The sequence below is a fragment of the Trichechus manatus genome, unplaced genomic scaffold (assembly GCF_000243295.1).
Source record: "Trichechus manatus latirostris isolate Lorelei unplaced genomic scaffold, TriManLat1.0 scaffold00061, whole genome shotgun sequence".
Lineage (NCBI taxonomy): Eukaryota > Metazoa > Chordata > Mammalia > Sirenia > Trichechidae > Trichechus > Trichechus manatus.
The window spans coordinates 7,821,789-7,834,134 of record NW_004443997.1 but is presented as its reverse complement, the minus strand read 5'-3'; the positions used below and the strand labels follow the sequence as shown (position 1 = coordinate 7,834,134).

Sequence of the window (12,346 nt, the reverse complement as noted above, 5' to 3'; positions counted from 1 at the left end):
TGCAGTCAAACAGACTTGTGCAAGTAACTTAACCATTCTGAGCCTGCCCTGTAGAATGGGGATGACGCCCACCTCTCAGAGACATTGGGACTATAAAAGCAGATGATGAATGTAAAGGGCCTAGTTTACTCTCCCTGTACAGAGGCAGGGCTCAGTAAGGGGCATTTCCGAGACCGTCTCTCCACCCTCCACCCAGCTGTACAGGACCCACAGTTAACAACCGTACCTTCTGCTCAAGATGTGCTCTACGCAGAGACACCCTCTGCTCTAGCTTCTGGAGCTCGCGTTCATGCTGTGCCTCTGTTTGCATCTTGATTTTGCTCTGGTAGGCATTGAGCAGCTCCATTTCCTGCTGGAGCTGTAGCCTCAAGGCCTGGCATTCTGCTTCTTGAGCCTCATCTAGCCGTAACTGCGGGGGCACAGAAGACACACACTGTAATTCCCTCTAGCTTATAGCACTTGGTGACTACTGGAAGATGTTTCCTTATTTGGATTGAAATGGGTCCCCTCAGAAAAACAGATGCCCTAGGTACGTTCAGAGTTAGGAATCAAAAATTACAGTCAAGTCTGCCCAATAGGCTCCAAAGTTGTAAACACACATTCTTTTCAGGATGGTCTGAAACCACAGCAGCGGGAATCAGGATGGTGACACGCTGCAGTGACTGAGCCCAAAGGCTTTTGAGGCTAACACCTGAGTTTGAATTCTAGCTCTGTTCACTTACAGACAACACCTTGGCAAGTTATTTAACCTCTCCAAGCTTCATATTTTTCACCTGAACAAAATAACAATAATAGTTCCTACTTTCTAAGATTGTTGTGAGGATTAAATAAAAAAATTCATCTAAAGTCCTTGGCACAGTTGTTGATGCATACTAAGTATTCAATAAATAGTCGCTGCTATCCTTATTTTGGTTTTGATGAGACCATTTCCATATTTAGATATCTTTAACTCAAAACCCATCATATACTTAGATATCCTTAACTTTAAAAAATGAATCCAATCTCTGTAAAACTTAAAGAATATACCACAGTACTGATATGCTCCTAGCAAGTTATGTTGGCCCCTATTAGCTACCTAGGAGCCCTCGTGGCACAGTGGTTAAGAGCTTGGCTGCTAACCAAAAAGTTGGCAATTTGAATCCACCAGCTGCTCTTTGGAAACCCTATGCGGCAGTTCTATAGGGTCGCTATGAGTCAGAATCGACTCAACGGCAATGGGTATTAGCTATCCAAGTTATCCTGCTATAACCAAGAGATTACTCAAGTGGCTCAAAATCTCTTCCCCCCAGGGGGTAGTCGTGATAATGTCATGGGGCATATTCTGGTTTGAAGCAGGGAAATCCCGAACATAAGGCAGCCTGGTAGTTTCCCTTGTTCCCTGCAGCAAGTAAACTTTGTATTTATACACCAAGATGCCCAGATCCTGTGTGGGGAATGAGCCAAACCAGCCAGCAGAAATGCCTTCCTCTCAACGAGCACAGTATAACTGTCCCCAGGGTAATGGGTCAGGAAAGGTTTTTGGTCATTAGCAGAACTATGCTTAGGGATGATAACCTCACCCCATCCCAGGCTGTTTTGTCCAGATTTAGCAGGTCCTCAGTTCAGCTGAGAACTATGAGATTAGAACCCTTGAATTGGATGGTTCTGTCTATCCTGAGCTTACCTGAATGTTTCCACTTTGCCAAGACAGACCAGTAGATCACTTTGCCAAGATACTTAGTCCCTACCTTATGCTTCCTTCCCTACTCTGTACAATTTGTAACAATTATCAATATATCTCCAAATCTCAGTTGAGAAATGACCCATTGAAACGTTATTAGAATGGTTTTAGAAAGTTACTTGCATAGTGTCTTCTTTAGTACTTTGGGAGAAATATACTAAAGAGATAAAATGAACATAAGATAAATAATGTAATCATATCTTCAAGGTACTTTCTAATAATTAATCCTAACCAGCTTTTATTAAAACCCACTAAAGAGAATATAGGTCTCTTCTCATTTTCCCGATGAGGAATGAAGGGAGAAGAGATACTAGCCACAATGGACAGCCAGTCTGCAGCAGACTCAGGAACAGCCTCAGGCATAAAATGCCAAAGGATTTACAGGCTCCCCAGTGAGGACTGTTATCCATCCTATCATGATATGGGAGGTTCTTTACTGGTAAAGGGAATGAAAGCCCTGTTCCCTTCTCCTTGTCTAGCATTGGCTGCTATAAGCCCTGGCCTAGTGGGTGAGAGACTCATCCTGTGGGCAGTTTAGTCCGTTGAATCACCTCCATCTTTTGTTTCTGGCATTCTATTATAATGTCAGTAACTAGGTTATTCTGCACCAGCTTCTGACTCTATGAAAGTCCCAGTGCCAGAAATCAGAGAATATTCCAGTATTTGGTATCCATCACCTAAAAGTTGCACAGACCAAAAACCATTAAAAAATTTTATAAGAGTATAGATCGATATGTCTGTTTTCTAAAGTGGGTTAAACTGAAGTGATAGAAGCAGTATAATGTAATAGTCGCCAAGCATATAGGCTTTAGGCCAAAAAAAGGGCTCAAATTTCAGCTTCACCACTAATTAGCTACATGACTCCCTAAACCAGGGTTTGGCAAACTATAGCACATAAGCCACATCTGGCCTGCTGCCTGTTTTTGTAAATAAAGCTTTACTGGAAGACAGACACGCTCATTTGTTTACATCTTGTCAATGGCTACCTTCACACAACAACAGTAGAGTTGAGTAGGTGTGACAGAAACCACATGGTCCACAAAGCCTAAAATATTTACTTGGACCCTTTACAGAAAAAGTCTGCCAACACCTGCCCTAAGCAAACGGCTCTGCGTCACTAAACCTCAGCTTCCTCATAGGTAAACTAGGGTTAAAACAGTAACTGCTTTAAAGGGCTTTCAAAAAAATGAAATAACACCTAGACAATATTTAAAACAGTGCCTGGCACTCGATAAAGCAGCCAGTAAAGAGTAGCTGTCAATATCATACGTTCTTTTATCTCCTCCTTGTCTCAAAAAAAGGGTATTTCTCTCCTTTTATTCAAGAGCAGTCATGGACCTATATTCTTAATCTCATTCTCTTCCATCTTCTATAATAAACATTCATTGAGCACTTGCTATATGCCAGGCAATGCTGCAGATGCTGAGAATACAAAGATGAACAAGACAAAAATCCTATCAACCTCTATGTCCCCATCAGCTCTCTCTCCCCTTTTCCTTACCGTTGGCCTATCTCTGCACTCCTCATCTTTCATTCCTCAATGTGATCCTACCTCTCTACTTATATAGCTCACATGAAGGTCACCAGTGAACATCCTGCAGTAGTCCTTATCTTACTAGACCTCCCAGCAGCATTTGGCTTTGTTGATTGCCCCTTTTTTCTTGAAAACTTTCCCTGGCCTTCTGAGATGCCACCCCTCTTAGTTTCTTCCTCCCTCTCTGGCTATTCCTTTTCCAGCTACTCCCTACCTAACCTGGTCATTAAATGTGGGTGTATCTCAGGGCTGTGTCCTGGGCCCTCTTCCTATGAATCGCATTTATTCCAAAGGCTTCAGTTACCGTTTGTATGCAAACGACTCCCTCATTTATCTCTCTATTTCGGACTTCACTTCTGAGGTTCAGACTAGCTTATCCAGTTGACAACTAGACATTTTTACCTGGATCTTTCCCAGGGCCTCAAGCTCAACACAACTAACGTGAACTCATCATTTTTCCCTTCCCATTTCCCCAATCTGTTCCATCTCCATTTTCACCATATAGGTAAATGGCACAGCATCTGCCATTTTGCTCAAACCCAGAAGACAGGGAGTCATCCTTAATACCCCTTCACATTCAGTCTGGTCTCAGTTCTACCTCCTTCCTAGATTTCAAACTTGTTCTCTTTTCTTCATCCCGATTGCCTCCTCTCTAGTCTAGCACCACTTCCTCATGCCCAAACAAAAGCAGCAACTTCATAAATGATTTCCTTATATCCACTATTGCCATCTCCCAGGCCATTCTCCACCGGTCACCAGAAGGATGGTTCAAAAATGCAAATCTGATGTCAGGCCCCTGCTGAATACTTTTCAATGGCCTCCCACTGCTTTTAGAATAAAGATAAAAAATTCTTCACAAAGCCTGCAAGCTCCTATATGATCTAGTCCCGATTTCCCCTCTACTGTTATTCTCATGTTATTCTCCTCCTAGTTCTCTATATTTCAAACATAATGTATTTCTCTGAATTCTTCAAAAGTGCCACTGTCTTTCCCATCTTTACACATACAGGTCCTTTTGCCTGGAACGTGCTCCTACACCTCAGATTAAATAATCCTTTTGTCAGAGAGGCCTTTCCCAACTCTCCAGACCAGGTTAGCACTCCTGGTTTACACTCTGTTGGCACCCTGCACGTGCTCAGCCATAACATCAAGCAGACTTTTTCAATGTCTTCTTCCTTCACTGTTCTATAAACTCCACAAAGACATGATCCAGTATTGTCTCATTCACCACAGTATTCCATGATGCCTGGGGCACAGTCTAGGCACTCAATAAATACTAGTCAGAAGAATGAATGCCCTGGTTCCTACCCTCAGCATAAAAACATGTTCAAGCCTTTCCCAATGAACAGAAGTCCTCCTTTAACTCCGTTTCCTTCTCTAGCTGCAGCTCTTTCTCCTTTCCACCACTGTTAAGGATCTGGGAAGAGCAGCCTCACGTACAGTTTCTATCTCACCTTCTAATTATTCTTTCAATGCCCTATAATGTCTTCCATTCCCACTATTCCATTTATTGTCTGTGACAATTAATGGTCAAGCCCACTGTCAAATTTAATGGACACCTCAAAGTTCATTATTTTAACTGGTTTTTCTGTGACATTTGCAATGATCAGCCAGAAAACTTCGTTCTGTTTTTTGTGACATGATCTGTTCTGGTTCCCCTCCCGTGTCTCTGGTTACTTGTCTTCTTTGGTCAACTTCTACTCAGCCCTCAAAAGGTTGTATTCACTAGACTCTGTCCTTAGTCCCCTTCCCCTCTAATGCCATCTCCTGTCCCTAGTAGATATCATCTATTCCTAACAGCTACAACTGCCCCATATACCAATGATGTCTAACTTTTTGTCTTTAGTTCTGACATCCTTCCTAAATTTATAGATTCATATTTCCATCTCTGTACCTATCTATACTCAAATAACATGTCCAGGATTTAGTCAATTATCTTCCCAGCCATCCAAACTCACCCCTCCTATTTTCCTATCTTGGTAAATGGTGACCTGTTTCAGTCTATTGTCAAACCTACCTCTCAAACTGCTCACCAAATTCTGTTTTATCTCCTAAATATTTCTCAAATCCTTCCCTTCCTCACATCTTTATTAGAATGCTCTTAGTTCAGGCCTTCATCATTTTTTATCTAGACTATTACAGAAGCTTCCTAACAGGCCTTTTTACCTATATTTGCCGCATTACTACCAGTATCTTTCTACAACACAAATCTGGTCCCATCACTGTCCTTTTTAAAATAGGCCTCAGTAGTTCTCCATTGCTTATAGAATAATGTCCAAACTCCTTAATATGGTGTTTGAGGATCTGACCTCTGACCTGCTTCCTCTAAACAAGCACTCTATACTACTGCCATAGCAACCATAATGAGTTTCTCAAATGTGCCATGCTCTTTCAGGCCTTTGAGTCTTTGCATATGCCTGTTTGGTAAACTCTTACTCTTTAAGACTCATCTTATGAAACCTTCACTGAATTACCAGGCAAGCTCCCATTCCTGGCTTGCCAAGACCTTTAAGATCTCTCCATTTTGGTCTCCCACAATTCTCTCCTTGAATTTTGGGCTCACACCAAAGTTCCTTCAGTTGCCATATGCACACTTTCCATCCTTGAACCTATGTTGGTCCCTTTTCATGGAACCCGTTTACCTCAATGAATTCCTTCAAGCCTCTTGGCTCCAGCTGGGAAACTTTCCCTACATAAGATTAATTCTTCCTACTTGTCCTCCCATAGCCCCCAGTACCTCGCACTTCAAAGCCCTGAGGCTTTATTATTATTGCTTTAAGTGTCTGACCTCCTTGCTAGACTGAAAACAGTGTGAGGGCAGTGACTAACTGTTGCCTATCTAGCTCACTGGAATATCTCTGAGCCCAGCAGAGTGCTGAACAAAGATGCTTAGTAAAAGTTTATTGAATAAATGTGCCTATGTATCTGTCTTCCTCACTTGACTGTGAGCTCCCTAAGGGCAGGGACTGTGCCTTATTCCTTTGTGCCTGATATTATTTTAGGGGGTGGCAAGCAATCTTTGATGAATGGTCATATGATATATGTGGTATCTATCACATCTTGCCATCAAAGTCCCTATGTACCATGGGTTTGATTTAACATGTTATTCCTTGAGTTCCGTGTTATCAGACATATTCCAGCAAGCATCCACATTGGCTTGGCTTTATTCGGCGTCGTCATTTCTTCAGTTCTTTGAGCAGAAAAACACCAATATCCTAAATTTGTGCAAGAATCATCTTGGAGACAAAAGGTTGGATCTTGAATTTCCTTGATTCCCAAAGCTCTTGAAGCCATGGCACCGAACCTAACCACTTACCGCTTGAGAGGCCATCATTTCATTTATACTCTGTTCATACTGCTCTGCCAAAATGGCAAGTTTTCTCGTCTGCTCATCTTTCAGTGTCTTTAAGATTGTTTTGTGCTCATTCTTTGGAGTAACTTCCAACTGGTGATTCTTGAGTGCTTTATACTGTTTGGTCTGTACTTTGCAAGTGTCCTGAAACTGTTTTTTAATTTGCATTTCCATGGCCTGTGTAGAAAAAGTGACAAAGGAAAAATAAAGACACATCAGAATACAGAAAGCCTTCCATTCTAAAGACAAACAATACAGTGCCTGGACCATCTGTTTTTTGGTGCAGTGACCCATATTGTTAGTTTACAATAATGAAAATAATACATATGACACACATAGGCATTAACTCTACCAACACTTTTGGTTTTATATTAAATGAACAGAAGTAATTTGGAATTTACATATGGCTTCAAAGAAAAAATAAACTGTTCCAAGGGAATGACAACTCTACCCAGACTGCAGAAGATTACTGAAGCTTAGCATGTTAAAAAGTTGGCCATTATTTTATTGGTTTCTTAGGCAAAGTCTTCAATATGTTCTCTTGCTGGTTTTTTTCCCCCCACTTTCCCCCCATTTCCAAGTGAGAAAGGGGATGACATTATATAAGCCAGTTCTCACTGTTCTGGCTTATACCATTTCCTTGACAAATCAATAAAGGAGAACATCTGGATAGTGCTCCACATCTTAATCCATTTCCACTGGATTTTAGTATACACTAATAGGGAAAAGTGATTTTAGATACATATTTTTTAACTAATAAGAGGCTGCACTTGATTGTAGCAATATCAGACATGCATTTTGGCAAGGAGAAGGTAGGGTGTGTTATTCAAGGCTAGAAGACATCCCACCAGGTTGCCTCATAGTCACATGTGCACTTCATGAACACACTGAGGACATATGATGATTGGGATCACTAAATTAGACAGGATTTGGTTAGAAGAGTGTGGCCAATAATATTACTGCGGTTGGCCTTGTATCTGTGCCAACAATGATAATATCCTCCCTACATATAGCAATAGCTTAGTCCATATAGCTTGTTAATTATCAGGCAGCTGAAATTATCTTGAGGCAGTGAAGGCCAAAGGAATTTCTCAACGTACATTTCTAGTGCAGGGGCAGGAAATACCTGTCACAGGTAGATTTATTCCTGACTCCTGTGTCCATAACAGATATCAGTAATCAATCATACTCTTTCCAGGAGCACTCAAGGTAGCTACTACCAATAATCTGACTGGCATGAGAGATGAAATTTATCTGTCATATACCTGCCAAGTAACTTCCTTATTTCCTGGGATTAGAACCACTGCTACTAGTCCAAATTTTAAAATTTAAAGAGGGCAGGTCATGAAGAGGTCAGAGAAATTACATAATGGATATAAAGAGAAACTGAGAGATCATCTAGTACAATGGTTTCCAAACCAGCTTTCCCAGCAGCATCTCTTCAGGAGCCTGTTAAATACAGATTCTTGTCCTTCACATCTGGAGATTCTGATTCAGTAGGTGTGGGGCTCAGAAATTTGTAATTTTAAAAAGTTGCCCAGGTACCTGTGACAATTAGCCAGGTTTAGGAACCACTACTCCAGTCCAACTGTGTTCTGTACCACAAATATGGAAATACTTCTATTTCTTCTTACCTTTAAGTTTTTTGGCTGTTGCCGGAGTTCCATGACATGCTTTCTGTGCAGTTCCCTTTCTCGCCTCTTGTTGTACTCCAACTGGTTTTCCAGTTCGGTCTGGTGCTGTAGACGGATCAGATCCATGCGAAGCTTCTGTAACGTGTGCAGCTGCCTGTACTCTAGCTCTCGGGTGGACTCATCGTGCCGGATTAGCATGGCATGCTCCATCTCCTTCTGGGTCCTCTTTTTATTTAGTTCCTGCATTCAGGAACAAAGACAAATGGAGAGAGATGAGTGGAGATGAACTGGAAGGAATGTACAACTAAGTAAGGATGGCAAGGAATGGCATGGCTAACTGTCTCTTAATTAAGCCCATTAGTATTTGGCAGCATAATTTAATGGGATTAGATTAGCAATCCCTGGAGATTTAGGTTCTGTTCTTGGGCCCACCACTTACAAGATGGGCAACTTCATAGCAGTCACAACTGTACTATCTATAAAATGGGAGTAATGCTACCTGATCCCTTCATATCTCACAGAACTGCTGTAAACTTTAATCAGGTGACGTGTTACGCGTAGATGCTAAACAAATGTTGCTTCAGTGAAGCTAGTGGTTCTCAACTCTGGTTTGCCACTGAAATCACATCGGGGAAGCTTTTAAAACATAAGATACCTGAATCCCACAACCTGAAATTCCACTAATTGGTCTGGAGTGGGCCCTGACATCAATAGTTGTAGGAGTTCTCCAGGTGATTTTAATATGCAGCTACGGTTGAGAATCACGGAATTAAACTGATAATGCCTGAGATGTTCTTAGTTTTCTGGGAAATGCCCTGTTTTTGCATGTATCAGAAGTAGGACAACTATCTATTTTTTAAAATCTCAGAGGTCAGGGCTTGCTGGGAAAAAGCAGATGAGATCTCTCCCCTTCCATCTTTTCCATTACAGTCTGATCTTTTCTAGATCTATTCATTCTGTTATTTCCAGTGCTACTTATGTCTGTCTGTCCTTTTTTTTTTTTTTTAAATTGGGGCAAGGAAAGGAAACTAGAGGGAAAAAAGAGAAAAAATGAGTGGCATTTTTTTCATTCACCAATTCAAGAATATTTTCTGACTAGCACTACATACAAAGATCTGAACCATGTGCTCTGGGTACATAAAAAATATTTACTAAGCCACAACATCTGTCCTCAAGTTGCTAATACTCTAATGTTGTGTGCCGTCAAGTCAATTCCAACTCATAGAGACCCTATGTGACAGAGTAAACTGCCCCATAGGGTTTCCTAGGCCGTAATCTTTATGGAAGCAGATTGCCGGGTCTTTTCTCCCACTGAGCAGCTGGTGGGTTCCAACTGCTGACCTTTGGGTTAGCAGTTGAGTGCTTAACCACTGTGCCAGGGAAGTGTAATAGACATTTATTGGAGTATATGCTCAGCTAACAGCTGATGCAATCAGAGGTACACAGGTGACCCAACCTCTACCAATCTATTTTCTCTCCTAGGAAGTTGAAATTGAGATTCAGAGACAGTTAATCTCCACATGTGACTGGAATTGAGGGACATATGAGAACTACATATGTGATAGCCATCCACTGCTGTGAGGGCTGAGGATCAGAGACAGCTGGGCTTCAGAGCAAGAAGAAAGAAAAAGAGAAAAACAAGTACAGGGAGTATATTGATGCCTAAGTTCCAGACTGGTTTATAAGCCCTTCTGTAGGCCCAGTGGATTCCTGCTATTGGGTTTTATGAGATAATCCTATAGCAAACTCCCTGGTTTTAGCTTAAGTTAGTTCAAATAAATTTCAGTTAATAGGCAATCAAAAAGAACCTTAATTAAGGTTGTTTTTGCTTCTGCTGTTGTTCTTCTTGGAAGCAGATCCCTGAAGTACTTCAGTGGCCAATACTTTGCTAGTCTAATTTGAGGTTCCCTGTTTAATTTTATGTAATAATGTTACGTCTTTTTGTTTTTTTTTAAGAACCTTAAGGGCTATAAAAGAGGTAAAGATTTGATGCTATCAGATTTCCAAAAAGGGTGGTATTACTACTAGTTAGGAAAGTCAAGGAGAGGAGAAAGCATCTGAGCTAGACTTTAAATCAGAACAATAGGGTGTCTCCTCTGATAGCATCCACTATGGGAGGAAATGCAAGTCACTAATTTTCACAGAAATATCAGTAACATTTACAAACTGGTGTGGTTCAGAATATCTTGCATACTTGGGCCTCTATTTATTTGAAAAGAAGTACTTTAAACAGCACAGCAGCTATTACCAGAGCACAGTCACTAAGTATTCATTTATTTATTCAAAAATATTTGTGCAGCATTGTGTTGGGCATTGTTGTGAAGCAGTGAACAAGTATAACCCACATGGAGCTTAATTTCTAGCAAGGAAATATCTGAAGTATAAATAAATAAGTTTGTTTTAAGGAATAAAAGATAATTTTAGAGCATCTTTCCCCCTCCCCCCCCCCAGCATTTTTCTGTTCCTTGTTTTATTTTTTCTCTTTACCTGGACCATCAAGTGTTCTTCTTTCAAAAATCACCAACTGGCCCCTAGGTGGCACCACAGGACAGTGAGCCGTTCCCAGGGACTAAAGCTCTCCCAGAGCAATGATCCAGAGAAAGCTAAGAAAACCCTCTAAAGTGGCTAAAGGTCCTGTTTCTAAGGTTGCTATGAGTTGGAATCGACTCAACGGCAATGGCTTTTTTTTTTTAAATATCATCTTTCTTTGAGTAGCAGGGGCCCCAAAATTGGACAACAGAACATCCCATACTTTTCTAAAGTGAGAAGTCCAACCTGAGTCTGAGGTCTGAGCTGCCCAGAACCCTGAAGCTCTTGGGGCGGGGGGAGGGAGGGGAGAGGCAGATAAGAAGCAAACATGTTTTGGAAGAAATCACATGCTCCTCTTTATGCTTAATAGGATGTTCTAGGATGTTGTCCACAGAATACCTGCATCAGATTTACCTGGGTCTCAAGTGATTGGTCTTTATAACAAGCTACCAGGTAATTCTGATATATATTAAGTTTGAGAATCAATAGAAAAATCTTCAGGGTGTGAGTCAGGAGACATGAGTGTCAGTTTCAGCTCCTCCACTGACTTCAGTATGGCTTTGGGCAAATCTCTTAATCTACATTTTAGTTTCCTCAAGTGTAAAGTGAGGATAACAGAACCCACCATGTCCTAACATTCTTGTAAAGATTAAATAAAATAACGTGAAAATGCTTCAAAAGGTAGAAATATACATCAGTATTATTTTTCTGTATTCAGAAATGAATTATCTAGCATATAATATCTTCAGTGTTGTTTCTATAAACTATTAGCAGAGTAAGAGAGAATCAAGATACTGAAATGAACAACTCTAGGTTGTTCCTTTTACCTTTAATTCATACGTCTGAGTTACTGGGGTGTAAGATGGTAAGCTGCCTATAATATTTTAAACTATGGGGGAAAAAAATTATTCAGTGTAAGATGAGCCTAGTGCTGTGTCTATATAATAATGAGTAATGTGCTTTAAAATTTTCAGTGGGATTTCATTTACCTCATTCAGTCCTAACTGCAACCCTATGAGGCAGTAAGACTGCAAGCGTTTACCATTTTATACGTGGTAACAAGGCATTTGGAAATTGAGAAACTAATAGGTCATATAAGTTCCACAAAGCAGAACTGGGACTAAAACTCAGATTTTTAGATTTTCAATATTGTTCATTAAAAGACATCCCAACAAATGGCTTCTATCTTCCTGTTTTATGCTTTTTCAGTCTAGGATACGGAAGAATTTCGATGCAACGACGGCTTCATCTGCACGAATGACAGAACGTAGAGTAGAGCCACATCACGTGCACCTTTAGCTGATGTAAATTCAACACATAGCTGAGCAGAAATTTAAAAAACAAAAATGAAAATGATGATACAGGTGATTCTGCCACGAGGGCACTCAATGTGCATATGCCCTGGAGGGAGCTAAGATGAAGGACACGAAGCTCCCTTTCCCCCAGTCCACATTTCACACTGTGAGCACCTTGCCAAGCTTACTGTGAGCTCAGTATTGAAACATACACCCTTTTCTAACATGTGCACACAACATGGCCCCCAAACACCTTACCATACTGTATGTCAACCTCTTGCC

General features: G+C 40.8%; 1 protein-coding gene across 12 annotated transcripts in view; it reads right to left on the bottom strand.

Moving 5' to 3' along the window:
- Nucleotides 1-12,346, bottom strand: part of TAOK3 (TAO kinase 3) — a 178,154-nt gene that overhangs the window by 2,146 nt on the left and 163,662 nt on the right. For all 12 annotated transcript variants that reach the window (XM_023733765.1, XM_023733757.1, XM_023733764.1 and 9 more), the window contains 3 exons: nucleotides 8,241-8,480; nucleotides 6,571-6,783; nucleotides 227-409 (listed from right to left, as the gene is read on the bottom strand). In XM_023733765.1, the coding sequence (XP_023589533.1) occupies nucleotides 227-409; nucleotides 6,571-6,783; nucleotides 8,241-8,480 (636 nt within the window). The remainder of the gene's footprint in view (nucleotides 1-226; nucleotides 410-6,570; nucleotides 6,784-8,240; nucleotides 8,481-12,346) is intronic.